Below are 21350 nucleotides of genomic sequence, written 5' to 3' on the forward strand. Positions count from 1 at the left end.
GTATAATCAAATAGATTTTTTTCTTCTAATCTCATTAAAACACTCAAAGAATATCCAACTTTGAGTAATGTAACTTCCTGAAGTGACTTTCAAGAAAAATTATTTTTGCAAAACACGTATGTAAATAAGTAAATGAATTCTCCTATTGTACAGGAAGATTAGCTACATTGCTGTTAAAAGCTGGGTGGAGGGTCTCACCAAAATTATAACTTTGATTTAGAATAAGAATCTAAAGTATCACTTTGGTGGTAATTAGATAATACAGTCAGCTATTAAGAATACTTTTAGATCATAGCAATAAATCCCTATCACCAATTTTCTTTATCTTCATTTTTTTTTTATCTTCCTGTGCATTAAAAGTGAAGGGGTTCATGGACCCTGGCCTAACAAGCCCAAACATGAAAAACTCTAGACTCTCTCCCAAAGAAAACACACTTCTTTTGTAAAAGGTTGGTATGAAAAATTCAGTCAGGAGAGAGAAAAAATGGCAGTGGAGTAGGAGGACCCTAGGCTCCCCTTGTCCCACGAATACAACCAGATAACTATCAAATCATCCTAAATACCCCAGAAATTGGCCTGAAGACTGGCAGAACAAACTCCACAACTAAAGGTAGAGAAGAGGACACATCAAAGAAGGTAGGAAGTGCAGAGATATGGTTTGGGAGAGAAACGGAGGATCGTGGCCAATGGGGTGGGGAGGGAGTCACAATAGTAGAGAAGGGCGAGAGACAGACTAACACACAGGGGAGCCCAAGGGGAAAACGAATCACCACAGCAATTGGCTTGGAAAACAATTTCATGAGTTCTTGCAACCAGTGGGATTTAAAGCCTAGAGTTTTAAAGGTCAGCATGCTTGGCTCTGGGAGAGGTCAGAAGGCAATGTACTGCTCTTGAAGAAAAGGCAGGGCAAACAGCCTACAGACATACAGCATGGAAACAGCGATCTTAAGAGCACCTGGGGCACACATAAGGAGGTTAGTTGCTTATCTCAGAGCATGTCCCAGAGAGGCAGCATTCACAGAGAGACGCCTCAAGAAACAAAGGAACTGCTAGGTACCCTTTTCCTCCCCAGCCACCTGCAGGAACCAGCACAGCTCAGACACTGGCTACCTAACTTGCTTACACCAAACCCCATCCCACCCAAGTGGAACCACGCCTCCCAATCACACTTGCCTCAGTCCCAGCACAGCAGACCCCCTCTGCCAGAAGACCAGCCCAAACCCCTGCCCACACCACGGCTCCTGACACGGGGGTTTTGCAGGGCCTCAGTTGGGCAGTAGTGGTGACAGGTCTCGTTTCACAAATACACCAAGCATACCTACTTAAAACGCACCACCTTCAGGCCGGGGACCAAACACTGCCCACAACAGACACAGAGAGCCTCTGCAGACTAGTGGCCTGAGGATGAAGCGGCCAGGACACAACAGCAGAGCACATGCAACACACACTGGACACACTCCTGGAAGCACCAGACCCTGGGGAGTGGGGGCCAGTACATGGCAGGGCACTCCCAGACCTCTTCTTCATAAGATCATTACCCTCAAGAACGGGAGATGTAGCTGACTTTCCCAACACAAATAAACATGCAAAGAGACTAATTAGATAAAATAAGAAGACAGATAAATTCATCCCAAACAAAAGAACAGGACAAGGCCATGACCAGAGATGTAAGTGAAAAAGCTGTAAGTCACATGCCTGATAGAGAATTTAAAGTAATGATCATAAGGACACTCAGACAAAAGAGTGGAAAACATGAGTAAGACCCATAACACAGAGATAAGGAGTAACATAGCAGAAATAAAGGGCACAAAAATGAAATGAGAAATGTGCTTGATGGAAAGAACAGCAGGCTGGAAGAAGCCGAGGAATGAATTAAAAACCTACAAGACAGAGTGCTAGAAAGTAATCAAGCTGAACAAAAAAGAGAAAAAAGAATTATGCAAAATGAAAATAGGCCTAGAGAATTCAGTGACTCCATCAAGCGTAATAACATTTGCATTATAGGAGTCCCAGAAAAAGAGAGAGAGAAGGGAGCAGATCATTTATTTGAAGAAATAATAGCTGAAAAATTCCATAATCTGGGGGAGAAAACAGATCTCCCAATCCAGGAGGCATAGAGAACTCCCATCAAAATCAACAAAAGCAGACCCATACAAAGACATATTGTAATTAAATTGCCAAATTATAGTGATAAAGAAAAAAACTTAAAAGCAGCAAGACAAAAGACAGTAACTTATAAGGGAAAACCCATAAGGCTGACAGGAGGTTTTTCAACAGAAACGTGGCAAGCAAGAAGGCAATAGCATGAATGGGGAAAATCTGTGGCCAAGAATATTCTACCCAGCAAGGCCCTCATTTAGAACACATAGATACAGAGTTTCCCAGATAAACAAATACTAAAGGAGTTCATGACCACTAAGCCAACCCTGTAATAAATATTAAGAGGATCTTTGAGTGGAAAGGAGAAACTAAAAGTGACAGTATAAGGTAGAAAACACAAAAGCAGTTAAAAAAAAAAAAAGTGAATATTTATGTAAAAAAAATCAGTCAAGAAAGTCGCAATATAAAAGGATATAAAATATAACAGCATATACCTAAAACATGGAGAGGAGAGGTGTAAAGAATGGGTTCAAACTTAAATGACCATCTCCTTAATGTAGACTGCTATATGCAGAAGTTATATACAAACCTAATGGTAACCATATATCAAAAACCACTAACAAATACGCAAAAAATAAGGAGAAAGAAATCCAGTTATATCACTAAAGAAAATCAGCAAACCATGAGAGAAAGACAAGAAAGGATCAGAAAAGATCTTCAGAAACCACCACAAAAAAAATAATAAAATAATCAATACACATCAATAATTGTTTTGAATATAAATGGACTAAATGCTCCAATCAAAAGACATAAGGTGACAGAATGGATAAAAAACAAACAAGACCCATTTATATGCTGTCTACAAAAGACTTATTTGAGCCCTAAAGACACCTGCAGACTGAAAGTGAGGGGGTGGAAAAACATCTATCATGCAGATGGATATCAAAAGAAAGCCGGAGTAGCAATACTTATATCAGACAAAGTAGACTTTGTTATTTTTTTTAAAGTTTTTATTTATTTATCCGGCAGAGAGAGAAAGCACAAGCAAGAGGAGCAATAGAGGGAGAGGGAGAAGCAGGCTCACTGCCGAGCAAGGAGCCCGACGTGGGACTCAATCCCAGGACCCTGGGATCATGACCCGAGCTGAAGGCAGATGCCCAACCATATGAGCCACCCAGGTGCCCCGCAGTAGACTTTAAAACAAAGACTGTAACAAGAGACAAGGAAGGACACTATATAATAATAGAGGACAATCCAACAAGGTACAAAAATTGTAAATATTTATGCACCCAACACAGGAGCACCCAAACACATAAAACAATTAAAAACAAACATAAAGGATCTAACCGATAATAATACAATAAGAGTAGGGGACTTTAATATCCCACTTATATCAATACACAGAACATCTAAACAGAAAATCAAGGAAACAATTGCTTTGAATGACACCCTGAACCAGAAGAATTTAACAGATACATTTAGAACATTCCATCCTAAAACAGCAGAATACACATTCTTTTCAAGTATACATGGAACACTTGCCCATAAAACAAGTCTCAACAAATTCAAGAAGATTGAAATCATACCATGCATATTTTCTAACCACTACAAGAAGTCAACCACAAGAAAAAAATCTGGAAAGACCACATATACATGGAGGTTAAATAACATGCTACCAAACAATAAATGGGTCAACCAGGAAATAAAGAAGAAACAAAACAGTTCATGGAAACAAATGAAAATGAAAACACAACAATCTAAAATGGCTGGGATGCAGCAAAAGCAGTTCTACGAGGCAAGTTTATAGAAATATAGGCCTACCTCAAGAAGCAAGAAAAATCCAAATAGACAACCTAACCTAATACCTAAGGGAGCCATAAAAAGAAAAAAGAAAAAAAAAAAAAACTAATACCAGCAGAAGGAAGGAATAAAGATCAGAGCAGAAATAAATGATATAGGGGCGCCTGGGTGGCTCAGTCGTTAAGCGTCTGCCTTCGGCTCAGGTCATGATCCCAGGATCCTGGGATCGAGCCCCGCATCAGGCTCCCTGCTCCGCAGGAAGCCTGCTTGTCCCTCTCTCACTCCCCCTGCTTGTGTTCCCTCTCTTGCTGTCTCTCTCTCTGTCAAATAAATAAATAAAATCTTAAAAAAAAAAAGAAATGATATAGAAACTAAAAAAATAATAGAACAGATGAATAAACCAGGAGCTGTTTTTTTGAGAAAAATCAATAAAATTTATAAACCCCTAGACAGATTTACCATGAAAAACAGAGAAAGGACTCAAATAAAATTACAAATGAGAGAGGAGAGATAACAACAAACACTCCAGGAATGCAATCATAAGAGAATATTACAAAAAACTATATGCCAACAAATTGTACAACCAAGAAGAGATGGATAAAGTCCTAGAAACATATACACTACCAAACCTGAAACAGGAAGAAATAGAAAATTTGAACAGATTGATAACCAGGAAAGAAAATGAGTCAGTAATAAAAAAAAACTCCCAACAAACAAAAGTCCAGGAACAGATGGCTTCCCAGGGGAATTCTACCAAATATTTAAAGAAGAATTAATACCTATTCTTAAGCTATTCCAAAAAATAGAAAACTTCCAAATTTATTCTACGAGGCCAGAATTACCCTGATTCCAAAGCCAGATAAAGACACCACTAAAAAAGAGAACTACAGGCCAATATCCCTGATGAATACAGATGCAAAAATTCTCTAGAAAATACTAGCCAACCAAATTCAACAATACCTTAAAAAAATCATTCACCATGATCAAGTAGAATATATTACTGGGTTGCAAGGGTGGTTCAATATCTGCAAATTGATCAATATGATACGTCATACCAATAAAAGAAAAGAACCATATGATTATTTCAATAGACATAGAAAAAGCATTTAACAAAGTACAACATCCATTCATGAGGAAAAGCCTCAAAAAAGTAGGTTAGAGGGAACATACCTCAACATAATAAAGGCCACATATAAAAAACCCACAGCTAACATCATTGTCAATGGGGAAAAACTGAGAGTTTTTCCCTAAGGTCAGCAACAAGACAAGGACGTCCACTCTCATAGTATTGGAAGTCCTAGTCACAGCAGTCAGACAACAGAAAGAAATAAAAGACATCCAAATCCATAAGGAAGAAGTAAAACTTCCACTATTGGCAGATGACGTGATACTGTATATAGAAAATCCTAAAGACTCCACCAAAAAACTGCTAAAACTGATAAACAAATTCAGTAAAGTTGCAGGATACAAAAATCAATGTACAGAAATCTGTTGCATTTCTATATGCCAATAATGAAGAAGCAAAAAGAGAAATTAAGAAAACAATCCCATTTACAATTGTACCCAAAATAATAAGATACCTAGAAATAAACCTAACCAAAGAGGTGAAAGACCTGTACTCTGAAAACTAAAAAACACTGATGAAAGAAGTTAAAGATGACACAAAGAAATGGGAAGACAATACATGCTCACTGAATGGGAGAATATTGTTAAAATGTCCATATTACCCAAAGTAATCTATACATTTAATGCAATCCATATCAAAATACCAACAGCATTTTTCACAGAACCAAAACAAACAATCCTATAATTTGTATGGAACCACAAAATACCCCAAATAGCCAAAGCAATCTTGAAGGAAAAAAAAAAAGCAAAGCCGGAGGTATCACGATTCTGAACTTCAAGTTCTATTACAATGCTGTAATAATCAAAACAGTACAGTACTGGCACAAAAACAGATACATACATCAGTCAAACAGAATAGAAAACGCAGAAATAAACCCACAATTACACAGTCAATTAATCTTTAACAAAGCAGGACAGAACATCCAGTGGGAAAAAAGACCATCTCTTCAACAAATAATGTTGGGAAAACTGGATAGCAACATACAAAAAATGAAACTGGACCATTTTCTTACACCATACACAAAAAATAAATTCAAAACGGATGAAAGACCTAAACGTGAAACCTGAAACCATAAAAATCCTAGAAGAGAACATAGGGAATAACTTCTTTGACATCAGCTATAGCAACTTCTTTCTAGATATATCTCCTGAGGCAAAGGACACAAAAGCAAAAATAAACTATTGGGACTACATCAAAATAAAAAGCTTCTGCACAGTGAAGGAAACAATCAACAAAAGTAAAAGGCAATCTACAGAATAGAAGATATTTGCAATGACACAGCTGATAAAGCGTTAAGTATCCAAAATATACTTATACAAAAGAACTTCTATAACTCAATACCCACAAATCATCCAATTAAAAAATGGACATAAGACATAAATAGACATTTCTCCAAAGACATACAGATGACCAACAGATACATGAAGATTCTCATCATCACTTATCATCAGGGAAATGCAAATCAAAACCACAATGAGATATCACCTCATACCTGTCAGAATGGCTAAAATTAAAAAACACAAGAAACAACAGAAGGTGGCGTGGATGTGGAGAAAAAGGAACACTCATGCTGTTGGTGGGAATGCAAGCTGGTACAGCCACTGTGGAAAACAGTATGGAGGTTTCTCCAAAAGTTAAAAATAGAATTACCACCTGATCAAGTAATTCCACTACTGGATATTTACAGAAGAATATAAAACACTAATTCAAAGGGATATATGCACCCCTATGTTTATAGCAGCATTATTTACATTAGCCAAGATATGGAAGCAGCTCAAGTGTCCATCAGTTGATGGACTGATAAAGAAAATGTGGTGTGTGTGTGTGTGTGTGTGTGTGTGTGTGTGTGTGTGTGTGTACACACACAATGGAATATTATTCAGCCATAAAAATGAATGAAATCTTGCTGTTTGCAACAATGGATGGAGTTCGAGTATAATGCTAAGAGAATTGAGTCAGAGAAAGACAAATACTGTATGATTTCATTCATATGTGGAATTTAAGAAATAAAACAAACAAGAAAGGGGGAAAAAGGAGAGAGACAAATCAAGAAACAGACTCTAACTGTAGAGAACAAACTGATGGTCACCAGAGGGGAGGTGGGTGAGGGATGGTGAAATAGGTGATGGGGATTAAGGAAGGAGTGCACTTGTCATAATGAGCACAGGGTGATGTATGGAAGTGCTGAATCACTATATTGTACACCTGAAAATATTATAACAATGTATGTTACTGGAATTAAAATACTTAAAAAAAAAACAGTATAAATATAAAACCTGAAAAAAAAAAAAGGTCAGATAGCCCACTGAAATCAACATATCAAGCTTATGCATGTTACTATTCTTGTTATTTTACCCTATATACTACTTATTGTTTTTTCTCAGTATTCTTAAGCCTCTTGGGATTTTTTTTTTAACAAGGACCTACATTAAGCTTACTACCTGTCTCTAGTTTCCAGAAAACATCTTTATTCCACTTTTTGATATCTATGACAACTACCCATCTGCTGGTAAATTTCCTATTCTCTATGATTCTTACAAACTTTCAACAGTTCCCACATCTGTAAGTAATGTGTGTACCAGGGGTTGGACCCTTTTAAGTCCATATGTTTCACAGAGGAGAGGAATAACATGATCAGAGCTGGTCTTCAGAAAGATTACTCTGCCTGAATTATATCTCACTGCCCCCCAAATTCATATGTTTAAGCCCTAACTCCCACTACCTCAGAAAATGACCGTATTTGGAAACCAGGCTACTAGAGAGGTGGTTAAGTTAAAACGAGGTCATTAGAGAGGGCCCTAACCCAACCTGACTGGTGTCTTTTATAAGACGAACTTTGTGTGTGCACAGAAGGATGACCAAGTGAAGAGGCAGCAAGAAGGCAGCCATCTGCTAACCAAGGAGGATCCTCAGAAGACAAGAAACCTACAGACACCTTGATCTTGGACTTGTAGCCTCCAGAACTATGAGAAAATAAATTTCTGTTGCTTGAGCCACTCAGTCCATGGTATTTCGTTATGGCAGCCCTAGCGGACTCATACAGATGGGATGGGTTAGCAGGCAGTTGCAACAGTCAGGGACAGAACCAGGGCAGCTGCGGCAAGGGTGTGGAGACCAGCCCAAGTGTGGAAGACACTGCATAACTGAAATGCATAGGGCTTGAGAAAAGGATGTGAGCACTGAGGAAGATGAAGAGTACACATTTGCTCCAAGAGATGGGCCCGGCTGGCAAGAAAGATGGTGATACTGTTTAAAAATATTGGGGAGTCGGAAAAGGGGGGCAAGTGATTTCAAGGAAAGAGTTGTTTAATTTTAGACACATTTCTGGATGTGTCTGGTTAAGTGCTTTCTTGACATGTCTTTGTCAGTCTTGGTCTTTATTTCTTCACACAGCAGACACCAAAAAATTACTGATGGACCAGATTAAAAGAAGTTTTTAAATGAAATGGAAGATTAAAATAAAATAGGTCGGTCCAACTACAACTGCTTTTGGGGGGTTGGTTTTTAGTCTTATACCACATGTTCTTAAATAGTGAGCCTATCTCAAATTTCCTTGAAAGGAACTAACTTGTTTATTTTTTTTAAAGATTTTATTTATTTATTTGACAGAGAGAGACAGTGAGAGAGGGAACGCAAGCAGGGGCAGTAGGAGAGAGAGAAGCAGGCTTCCCGCGGAGCAGGGAGCCCGATGCAGGGCTCCCCATCCCAGGGCCCTGGGACCATGCCCTGAGCTGAAGGCAGATGCTTAACGACTGAGCCACCCAGGCGCCCCAGGAACTAACTTTTAAAACACCCTTTCAGTTATTCTCTTTGCACTTTCTGTATGCCTCAGCTTATCCTGCATTTTAACCTTCCAGACCCTGTCTTCAAGGTTCATTCCATTCTTTTTTTTTTTTTTTAATTCATTTGAGACACAGAGATACAGAGAGAGAGAGCATGAGCAGGGGGAGAAGCAGAGGGAGGGGGAGAAGCAGGCTCCCCGCTGAGCAGGGAGCCCAATGTGGGCCTCGATCCCAGGACCCTGGGATCATGACCTGAGCCAAATGTAGACACTTAGCCATCTGAGCCACCCAAGTGCCCCAAGGTTCATTACATCCTTATATAGTATTTACCTTTAATTATGTCCTAGTCTATTTTTGTACATGCATTTAAAAATCTTTGAGCTCTTCAGAAAATAATCCCTAAATTTTAAGGAATTGTTTTATTTTTTTTAAAGACTTAATTTATTTGTGAGAAAGAGAGTGAGAGCACAAGCAGGGGGACCCACAGAAGGAGAGGGAGAAACAGACTCCCCACTGAGCAGGGAGCCCAATGCAGGCCTCGATCCCAGAACCCTGGGATCATGGCCAGAGCCGAAGGCAGACACTTGACTGAGCCACCCAGGCGCCCAAGATATTGTTTCATATTAAATGACTAATATTTTCTAAACAAAAGTAATGCAATAAAATCATGGGAGAAAAGATGGCAGAAACCTTAACTTTGCTGGACATGGCAAAGCCTCTGGGAAGAGTTTAAATTCTTTTTTTAAATTGCTCTGTTCAAATTTCTGCTACATTGTCGATCTAGAATTCTGACCATGAATCTGTATTCTAAACACCAAGAAGTCTAGAAGTTATAATTCATTACTTGTTGTCACAAAGAGATCGTGTTCTGAAAAGGTAATACCAAAACTGTATTATCTATAAACGAGGTTAATGATACTTGTGCTTCATAAGCTTGTATGTAATCAAGATTAAACATATTATTTGTACAGCTGACATAGAGCATATGCTCAAGAATTTCATTCATTCAAAAAATACTCTGTAAATACCAAGGTCCCAGGAATATAGAGGTGAAGGTCAAACAACTGGCCCTTCCTCTCCTGCCCTGTGCAGAGACTGCCTATCACTACAGCAATCTCCTTAGGAATCTGGCCAAGGTTGGACAGATCCCATGAATACTTTGTGGCTTTAATACCCTCCCCACAAAATAATCTGTGCCTCACTTTTCCCACCGTGTACCAGCCGAAAGAGTTGCTGTAATTCATCATTTTTTAATCCAACATTTACTGTACATGTCCTCTTTATATATAGTATCTCTATTAAACCAGTTAGCAAGACTGTCTTCCCAATTTTGCTTGCATTATATTCCCATTACTAAATTATTGAGTTTAGAGTAATGTAAAAATGTAAGTATGTAAAAAGAACTTCTAAAACTTAGAAACACAGAGTATTTCTTTTTTCACATAATTTTTTTGGACAAACGCTTTACCCCCAAAGAAGATAAGGAAATAAGGTTAATTAATCTTACATTTAAAGATTAAAGACTCTGAGAAAGGCTCTCCAAACTTCTGTTTCTAACAAGAAGTAACAAAAGAGGACCAACCGTGCAAAATGCAAGATTATACCATCCCAGATCATAATTTCCAAGATTAAAGAGACTTTCTTTCCTTGAGTCCCCATCTATTTCAAGTAGCCATTGAGCCAGTAAGTAAATGACACCTTTCCCCAACACACATACACCATCTTCAAATGAGTCAAAGCTAGAAATAGCTATAAGGAGAAAGATCAAATTACACAGGAGAATGAAAAAAAAAATCTAGGCAAGAAAACTAATATAATTAATAGATGGGACTGGAGGTGTTAGATTAAAAGATATATGTTATTAAGCAGTAAATAAATTAATTTTATTTCTAATTCAAGACAGATTGTTCATCAACTGATACATTTCAAAAAGTAATTTTTTAAATGGAGGTATTATTTGATTCTGTTACTCTCTTCCATTTTCTATTTCTGGAATGACCAGTGAAAAACCTATGAATTGTTTTCTATTTGCAAAATGATTCAGCTTAGAAAGGAGTAGAGTAAGACTGGTCATTCAACAATTTCTCCCACCCATCGTTACAGACATCACATCACAAAGACTGACTCACCTTGTCATACAATTTCTGTCCTTTTAAGAGTTTTAAGTTGTGGTAATGAATTTTGGCTTATAAATCTGAACATTAGGATTAAACTATTTGGGCCATTCCCTCACAGCCAAAGAGGATACTAACAATGGTACCAGATAGTTCTTAATCCTAATTTATAAAACGATTAACTGGTCTTAGATTTGAGAGAGAGAGGTTTAAGGATTTTTTTTTAATTTTATTTATTTATTTGACACAGAGAGAGAGAGAGAGAGAGAGAGCAGGTACACAAGCAGGGGGAGTGGGAGAGGGAGAAGCAGGCTTCCCGTGGAGCAGAGAGCATGATGAGGGACTCAATCCCAGGACCCTGGGATCATGACCTGAGCCAAAGGCAGCTGCTTAATGACTGAGCCACCCGGGCACCCCAAGAGAGAGGTTTAAGGATTAAAGTGTCTGATTCAAGTATGAATTGTCAGATCTGTACTCCTTATTTAGAGGATTAGAACTAGTTCTGGAATTGGCGAGAAATATTGATGTTATTCAATAGCTGAAAAGAAAAACTTCCATCATAAAAAGTAATCCCAACAAATGATTATGTTTTACCATTATTTCTTCTTTTGAATAATGTGAAAAGTGTCTGCAGAAAGAACTACAGCGATGCTGCATTCAATTTATCGCCTTTACATGCCTCATACTGAAGTATTTATGTTTATTTATTTAAAGTTCTAGCTCGTTCTACAAATATTGATTGAACCCCTTCATAGGCTTCAGCCTGGTCAGTCATTCAGCAAATGGAGCCAAAAAGGATCTGGGATGAATCAATTCAGTCTCAGACCCTCAGAGAAGAAAAGAGAGTAAGAGATTGCTAGGTTATGTCTGTATTTTTTTTAATTTACTTTTTTTTTAAAAGATTTTATTTATGTATTTGACATAGAGAGAGACAGAGAGAGAGGGAACACAAGCAGGGGGAGTGGGAGAGGGAGAAGCAGACTCCCCGCTGAGCAGGGAGCCCAATGCGGGGACTCGATCCCAGGACCCTGGGACCATGACCTGAGCTGAAGGCAGACGCTTAACGACTGAGCCACCCAGGCGCCCCTGTTTTTTTTTTTTTAAAACCCTTCCCAACTAGGAATTTCCAGTAACATTAGGGGACATGAAATTAAAACACATCAAACTATTAGAAGCATGTGGGAAAGGAAAGATGGTCCAGGATGTTGTGAAAGAAAGGTGGCCTGAAGCACGATTCGGACCAGGATCAGGAAAAAGGATGAGAGGACTTCCCAGCTCAAGGAAACAGCGGATTAAAGCAAAGAGCAGGAGGGTGTGAGAAGGTGAGAACGGAAGTGAGAAGCAGCGGCTGATCTGTCAGCTACCTGTAGAATTTAACAAACACTCTTTGAGTGGCCACCGTGAATGAGGTCAGATACAAAAAAATCCATCCCAGTCCTTGCCCACTCCGAGAAGCTCAGTCCCACTGCTGGAGAGAAACACATCAACAATGTCCAACAACAGAAATCATCAGGTTCTGAAGTAGAATATGTACCAAGCACCATGGGGAAAACAGATAAAAACAATTTTCCCTGGGAAGGTAGGGAACGTCTCACATAGAAGATTGCTGAGCTAGGTCTTAAAGGATTTTTGAAGAGAAAGGTGGGAACGGAAAGAGAGGAATTGATAGGAAAAAGGATTTTCCAAAAACAAGGCTCACATAAGCAAAGGCCAATCATTGTAACAGTGATGGTCTGTCAGATGAGAGACTATAATTAAGCAAGAGCACTGGCAGCATCAGGAGAGTATGCATGGTAAATCGTAGAAAATAAGATTGAGCAGATAGATTACATTTGAAAAGGGAAGTCAGATAGGGTCTGGTCATAGGTAAGTAAAGGGAAGGGGAAATCAAAAGACAGAGCAAAGAAAAATCACTAAGGCAGGGAAGACTCCGAGGTGTCTAGCTTTGAGAATGAGAAGAATAATTTCACTACAAACAGAAATTTGGTAGAAAGGGATGCTAGTTTCAGGAAAAGATGTTAAGTTCTTTTTTTTTTATGCATTTTGAGTTGAGACTATGGTGGTTTATCTGTCCTTCAAGCAGGGGAAACACAGTCCTAACACAGAGATGGGAAATCGGGGACTGAGACAGAGACTACAAATGATCTGCTGAAGGAATAGGAGTAAACAGAAAGAAGAGTAGAGAGCCAAAAATGGAGCCTTGGGGAATATGAAAGCAAAAGACTAAAAAGATGAGAAACCAGAAGAAAGGACAGTTGGATGGGTGAGAAAACCAAGTTGATGTGGTGGAACAGAACCAAAGAATTCTCAAGAAGATAAAGGCAGGAAATAATATCAAGTGCCAAATTGTAGGGTGTCAAGTACCAAGTAGGCTGTCAAATAGGCTGACAGATTGGATGAGGCCACATGTGTGAAGTGAAAGGCTGGTGGGGCCCAAAATGATTTAAGTAGAATTTTGGGGGGCAGGATCCAGAGTTAAAGAGAGAAAAGAAGAGGGACGCTTGGGTGGCTCAGTCGTGAAGCGCGTGCCTTCAGCTCAGGTCATGGTCCCAGGGTCCTGGGATGGAGCCCCGCATCGGGCTCCCTGCGGGGTGGGAAGCCTGCTTCTCCCTCTCCCTCTGCCTGATGCTTCCCCTGCTTGTACACTCTCTCTCTGTCAAAAATAAATAAAATCTTAAAAAAAAAGAGAGAGAGAGAGAAAAGAAGATGAAGTAGAAGAAGAGAGCACAGGATTCCAGGATATTGGCCACAAAAGAATGAACAATGCACAGCACACCTAAGGAATTTTATACCACATAGTACATGATAAAAAAATCCAAAATGCTTCTTAAAGAAAACAGAATTCCTAACAAGTTTAAACTATTAATCCTGAAAAATGATTCAACTTTCTATACAGATTACTCTAAGAAATGTTAATAGGCAGCCTCTAAGATTCCCAAATACTTTTCAAATATAACTTTCTTTGTTACATATAATCATCTTCATTAAAAGACTGACCAAGTGTCTAAATGTATGCATTACTGCACCAAGAGAACAAGAAACCTCAACTAAGCTTTCTACAGCATAGGGCCCATGAGCAGTGATTACACAGGGTGGGTGGTCCACACAAAATGTTTTCATCAGCAGCTGACGTTTAGTAAGCACTTCCTGAGGAAAAGGTCCTAAGGCTTTATGATGCTTATTTATATGGAGAATTCCTGGTTCCTACCCTAAGGTGCTGGCATCTTCTCAAAGTGCCTAAACGAGGAACTGAGAACAACGTATTCAGAGAATCTAGCCAGATCATTATTACTCTGTACAAATTTCCTTTAAGGAAAAAACAACACAAACACTTCTTTCTTGACTCATTTTATTGTTTAATTATAAATTTCAACTACAAATTAATGTATAGCTTAATTTAAATAATTAAAGAGGGGCACCTGGGTGGCTCAGTCATTAAGCGGCTGCCTTTGGCTCAGGTCATGATCCCGGGGTCCTGGGATTGAGCCCTGCACTGGGCTCCCTGCTCAGCGGGAAGCCTCTGCTGTTACCCCTGCTTGTGCTCTCTCACTCTCTCTGTCAGATAAACAAAAATTTTTTTTAAAAAATTAATTAAATTATAAATTAAACAGGAACATTTCTTTCAATAGTTCAATTACACTTGGAACTTCCTCCTCATTTTATCATCTCTGGAATATCTTAAAAATCTGGAAAACTTTCACCTCAGGATTCTACAGAATAATTCCATCTAGAGGGTAAAGTTAATATGGGGAAGTAAGTAGCCCTTTGAAAATAAATCACACATGCACTACAGATTTCTGTAAATGAATAAGCAAGCATTAAGGATACACTGGGCAAAAGTCACCTTGCACAGGAAGAGTGACGGGGGACGGCCGGGATGAGACATAAATTAAACACTGCATATTGGCTGTCTGTTGCCTCCAGGTCCTCCAAATTTCTTCAAACTAAAAATATCCTACAGGAATTTAGAATGGGACTAGTCTGGCTTCTAAGAACCAGTCTATGGCTCAAGAGGTAAGGTTCCCTGGGAGTCACCACTTTTAGTCTTCCCCTAAATTTCTGGGGCTATAAATAACCTAGCTTAGAGGAGGAGTTTGATAGCAAAAGAGAACACAATAGCGAATCTAACAATGGATACAACAAGGAAACACTGCAAATCATGCTGCCACAACTGAATTTCCTAACGATACAATCTTCCAAATGATTTACAAACAATCAAGCATTAAATATTTATTGAGCATTGACAGCATTTACAAGACCAGCTCTCGGATCTCAGAGTGCAGAAAATGATCAGCTCAAAAACGAGCAAAACAAAATACATTTGCTTGGGCAGAATATAGTCATGGGGTTCAGGTTTTTGCCCTGAATGTGCTGATTTGCCTTGTTCCAGTTCATGTCTTCGACTGTTACCCCAGGCCAGCCTTCTAACAGATGTGTGCTACAGGACAAAGGGGCCCAATCAGGGTTTTTAGAAAATCAACAAACACTGGAATTTGGAAAAACAAGCAAAGGCCATGGCACATGTGTAGTTATTATCCTGTTGTACAGGCATCTTGTGGTTGAAAAATAACAGTTCCAGTGATGCGAGACCTAAAAATTACCTTTCTCGGTATCATAGATGGTGATTTCTGACAATCAATGCATGGATGAATAAAGTCAGTTTTATAATTATAACATATAAAGAATGATTTGTGTTTTGTTTACTACATCTGTAATGTTTTATTTTCAAATTAAACTTAAAAATCATGGCCATCCATTTAAAATGGCGTCATAAATCTAAGTGAGAATACTTAGAACACCATTGTTATACCATTGTCAAAGTCTAATTACATACTGGCCATTTTATAAACACAAGGAGAGCCCTCAGGGTGTGTCACAAGGGGCTACTGCCTTTTCTACACTGAAGTCACTTGGCATCAAACACTTCTTAAAAGGCTTCTAAGGTGTGGTAATATCTATGACTCATGAATTGTCCTTTCATGCAGTTACATGATTTCCATGATTAAATGAGCTATTACATTCTTACTTCATTTGTTTACTGCACATAAACAGCATTACAGTAAACACTGTGTTTTTTAAGGCAAATTCGTGGCATCCACTTGCCAGATATTACCCAAAAAAGATGGCAGGAGAGAATCTAGTATCACTGCATCAATAGTGCTATTTACCTAAAGGAAGAGAAGAAAGGTGACTTTATCCAATACCCAAGGAACACAACTAGAGGCAACCTGTGAACTAGTAAGAACTCCACTCCGCACTTGGCCACAGTGCTAAGAAATGGAGGAAGCCCACAAAGGGGGGGCCCTGGGGAGTGCTCTTGGGACTGAACGGAAGAGTGCAGTGAGGCTGGGGGAGGGCAGGAAGAGAAGGCAAGGGACCAAGTGGGCAAGAAGCTCACTCAGGATGATCAATGGGTAAACCAGCAGATGAACTCAGGTCATCAGTTACTGTTCTGAACCTCAATCCTCTCCTCTATAAAACAAGATCAGTGAACTACAAGGTCTGACGCCTCCCTCTGAATTTCACAAGCCCTTGTTTTTATGCCTGGAATTGCATGGAATACGTGCCGTGGCAAAGGGCACGGGTGTCAAGCGGGCCAGGATCCCATCCCTGCTCCACACAGGAGCGGGCAGGTCCCCCTGCCTTTCCCAGTCTCAGTGTCCACTGGAGTCTGGAAGCAGAGAAGTATGGCAAACAGGCCGCCACCTCCTAGGAGAAGCCCAAGGGTAGAAACAGCACGGCTAACTACCGCCATTTTTTCCTAAATAAGAGCATCTGGAACACATTTAACACTAAACTGTCCATAAGCAGCATACATTTCACTCACTGCTCTCCAGTACGTGGTGTATGTATGTGCTCTTTGGGATAAAGTGTTCTTTCTTCTGAAGTTTTTACATGGTTCACAGCTTTAAAGTATATACTTAATGTTACACAATCCCATGGGCATTTGAAGAGGCCAATCAAAATATCCAGGACACCACAAGTAAGCTGGGTGAGCAGCACACACACTGGAGAAACATAGACTCTGTCACCACATCTTGCTTTTATCAAAATTCTCATGTCAAAAGAAAGTTACTCCAGGACTACAGCAGGACCTTACACTCAGTGGAGTAGACCTTCTCAGTGGTTACCTGCCTTTGCTTCTCCAAGGCTTCCCTTTGGTCCTGTCTGCTCCCCCATACTCCTTTTTTTTTAAATATTTTATTTATCCATTTACTTATTAGAGAGTGCGAGCATGAGTGCAGCAGGAGGAGCAGAGGAAGAGGGACAAGCAGACTCTGCTGAGTGCAGAGCCTGATGTATAGGGCTCAATCCCATGACCCTGAGATCACAACGCGAATGAAAATCCAAAGCTGGTCACTCAACTGACTGAGCCACCCAGGTGCCCCTGCTCTCCCATACTCTTACAACAGATTTTGTTTAAGCAGCTAGAATTAGTTTCTGTTGCTTGCAACTGAAGAATCTTAACTGACACACATGGGGTGAGAAACTAAACTGTAACTAGTTATTTAAATCCAAAAGATCTATTAAATCCCATTTTGTCAAGATAGACACTGTATCAAGTTTGAACTTTAAGTTAAAAACACAAGTAACATAACAAATCGTATATATTGCTATATGGTATATATAATAGTTATTATAGATTCTATAAAAAAAAAGTGGAGGAAAATCAGCCCTTTCAAGTGAAAACAACACAGAATACCCAGGTGTGAAGCAAAAGTGACCTTCAACAACACTGAGAAGTTGGAAAATTGATGTTCAGTCATCTTCTTCCTCCCCTTTTATTTCTACCTCTGCCCTCCCTGCCCCACACCTCCCTGCCCTGTCTCTCTTTCAGCACCTGAGCCACACCCCCATACCTAACCAGCACCCCACATTTATACCATCCCTCCCTAAATTCCAGTCCTAGTCAGCTATGGGGGAAGAAATTATACTCACAATTTAACTCACACTAAATGTTAAAATCTGATAATGACTGAACTGTTCTTTTCAAAGGTATTTGGATTTTAGAAGACATCTGGGCAAAAAATGTTAATGCCAAAGTAATAAACCTCCGAGAGATTTTCAGGTCAACTGGACAAAACCGTTTGAGGAATAAGGCCATGGGTTTTTCAACTTTTCAAAGAGGTCTGGATATCTGAGCCATAATTTAGTGGGAAATTATGGCAACCATTAACTCTGCTTTTCTTTCTCCACGTTTTCTGGTCAGTCTTATTTGTTTGGGTAATGGAGATGTGGTTGCGAAGATATTGTTATATCACGTCCATAATCATTTTTTTCTTGTATCTTTCCCATCAGTCTTGCCCTGGTTTGGTCAACTATCAGTACATCTTTTACATGCCAGAAAAATATACTGTACTTAAACTTATGTCCAGGTTGAGCTACACAGACGTGGTCTAAATCATCATTTTAAGGTTTTTATTCTTGTCAGCCTATTGCCCGGTAAAAGATGATTTGTTAAAAATCCCTATCTTCCACAAATCTGGATAAGTATTCTACTCTTCACTTTCAACATGCTGTCTATAGCTAGTTATCAAGTTGGCAGGACTCTCAACCTTAGCAAAATTAACATTTGGGGTCAGGAAATTTTTTGCTGGGTATAATGGAGGTATCCTGGGCATTGTAGGATGGTTAACAGCATCCCTGGCCTCTACCTACTAGGTACTAGTAGCACAATTCCAAATATAAACCAAAAGTGTCTCCAGGCCTTGCCAAATGTTGGGGGTGAGGGGCAGGGGCAAAATCACCGCCCTTTGAGAACCAGTGAGTTAAAAGAAGATTATGAAAAACTCATAGTTGGGAAGAAAAATTTAACAGCTGTTATTACAAGGGTGGTAGTGTGCTATGCAATTCAGATTATCCTCACTCACTAGCCCCTATACCATTTTATTCTAAAGGAAAGAGTATCAAAAGCTTCAAAGAAAAAAGAAATGATTCTGCAATTAATGAAGTGTCTTTAAAAAAGGACTAGGGGAAGCCCCACCATGAACCTCGTCTGGAGGAGAGTTCTTCTGTCTTCTAGTCATAGAACATGCTCCTTTTTTATTACAGTTTGTGCTACTAGAAAAGAACAAAACTATTTAGGACATATATGTACCTGACCATAATCAGCTGTGCAGGCCTAGAAGACAACTGCAAAACAAACTTCAAACAATGTTTAAAACCTAATTTCGGGAAACCTATTCAAGTTACTAAAATAGAGAAATAGCACTAACCCATATATATTGGGTTACAAGTATCTTTTCAGTTTTACTGGATAATATAAGTGGTTGATAAAATTTAAAAATTACGGCAGGCCTGAAAAAACTAGACCTGCATCTTTTGCTTGTTGTTATTTTGGAATCAATAAAGACCCAAGTAATATAAAAGCACATTTCTCATTCAACAACCGAGGTTTGATGGCAAAGCTTTGGCCCCGTCCTCAGTCACCTCACAGGTGTGAATGACATTCCATCAGCATCCTATGCTAAAGAGGTAACTACTGGGGAGTGAAGCTCTGCACCCGGGCAGATCCTTCACCTCAAACCCAGGAAGGAAGGCCAAACACACAGCTTTTAAAAAGGAGGTCTCACCTACACTTACAGGATGACCGTTAAAATATACCCTGATCCTCTTTCAGATTCCACCAGTGTTGTTAATCAGCCCATTTTATGCCCTTTTCCTCCTCTTCTTTATAGACCAGTTGGTCTCAAAGTGTGGTCCCAGGTCAGCATCACCTGGGAACTTGTCAGAGATGCAAATCATCAGGCCCCACTCCAGACCTAAGGAATCAAACTCTGGGAGACAAGGTTCAGCATTGTGTTATAACCCCCCAGGTGATTCTAATGCACCCCTCAAGTTTGAGAACCAGTAACTGTAGGCCAGTGTTATTTCTATAGCCACAAATATATATTTGTTTTTTACAGAACAGGAAAGTGTACACTAGTGAAATGAGTCCTCTGCGCACTTTATATAAATTCTCATTTGATCCTCAAACCTGATGCAAGGTAGACGTTACCCCCACTTTAGGTATGAGGAAACAGGCCCAGGGTCCCCAAGCTAATAACTGCAGGAGGATTAAAGTTTTTGCACCTTTTGTCACTATTAAAACAAAAGTGTGTCGCACTTTATTAACAAAGTCCGTATCTTTTGCTCTGAAAGCTTTCGGCAATAAGGGAAAAAACAGAAATAGATGGGTGAGAGCAGTGTGCCCGCTGGCTCGGATCCTACCAAGTCGGAGTTTCGGGGCACGACCCTGGGAAGGTATTTTTCCGATAAAGAGAACTTAATTCAGCTTTGGTCCCTCTGTCTTTGTCCGCGGGACTGCGCGCCCCCAACACAGAAGGGATTGGAACTTCAGGGTGGGGACCCGGGCGGCAATTCGGCGAGCCCGCTCACCCCTCCGCCGCCGAACATCCCTAAGCAACAGGTTGTGTGCGCGAAGGGAGTCCGCGGGCCGGGCCCGGGCACCCTGCGGCTCTGGGCCCAGGGGACTGGTTTACCAGGGGAAACTGGCACACTCTGAAGCCCGGGGAAGTGTCTAACCCGACACCGCAGCTCCGGGGGAGGAGAGGGCGAGTGGTGAACCCGAAACCGCCGAGGGCTGCGCGGAAAGAAACCACACGTCCCACTAAGGTCGGAGTGAAGAGAAGGAAGAAGCTGGAATGGAGGGGCGGGGGAGATGAACCACAGGAGATGGAAATGGGATGGGGGAGGAAGAGCCGGCCAGCACTCACTGTGAGGATCGCTCTTCTCCCGGACCCCGTCCACTCGGCCATCGGGGTGGATGCGCAGGAAGAAGCCCCCGTTTTTGCAGTACAGCCGCTTGGGGTCCTTGAAGTGGCCGGGCGGGAAGGCGCCGCTGCCGCCGTCCTCCGGCAGGGCGGGCAGCGTGGTGATGCTCCCGGCTGCCATGGCCCCACCGGGGCTCTGCCGGGGTGCCCGCGCCCCTGGAGCTGCGCGGGGAGCCGCCGCCCCCCGGCCCCGGCCCCTGACCCGGTCCGGGGCACGGCCACGGCCCCGGCCCCCCAGCCTCCCGCCCGGCAGCGCACGGCCGCGCCCGCGGGCCCCCAGCCTCGAGCCGCTCGGCCGCTCCCCTCTCCGGCTGCCCGAGTGCGCGGTGCGCCGGGGGGCTCGGGAGCTGGGGTTTACGGCCGGGTGTCTCCGCGGCCGCCGCTCTCGAGAGGGCCGCCTGCCCTAGCTGGGATCCGGCAGCAACCGCGGGCACCGCGTCCGCTGGTCTGGCACCCGCCGGGCCGCGGCGTCACATCTTCTACATCTCCACCCCCGAACACCCACACCCCCCCACGCCCCCGGCCCTCCTCCCTTCCTGCGCACCGCCCCCTACTCGCTCGGGGCTTTCTGGGGCCGGCCTCTGGGTCGGGAGCTCTGGCCGCAGCACGCAAGCGCGCGACATCAGGCCCGGCGGGGAGCCCAACGCAGCCGGGG

At 41.2% G+C, this 21350-nt stretch overlaps 1 protein-coding gene across 1 annotated transcript in view; it reads right to left on the reverse strand.

The window, feature by feature from the left end:
* The window catches only part of FGF2 (fibroblast growth factor 2), a 64927-nt gene extending 44096 nt beyond the window's left edge, over positions 1–20831 (reverse strand). The window contains exon 1 of the mRNA XM_028102250.2: positions 20639–20831. Coding sequence (XP_027958051.2) covers positions 20639–20816 — 178 coding nt within the window. The 5' untranslated portion in view covers positions 20817–20831. The remainder of the gene's footprint in view (positions 1–20638) is intronic.
* Between the last annotated feature and the right edge of the window lie 519 nt (positions 20832–21350).

Source organism: Eumetopias jubatus, unplaced genomic scaffold, assembly GCF_037043125.1.
Source record: "Eumetopias jubatus isolate StellerSeaLion01/CBP00866 unplaced genomic scaffold, mEumJub1_p1.0 scaffold_2, whole genome shotgun sequence".
In the NCBI taxonomy this organism is placed as follows: Eukaryota; Metazoa; Chordata; class Mammalia; order Carnivora; family Otariidae; genus Eumetopias; species Eumetopias jubatus.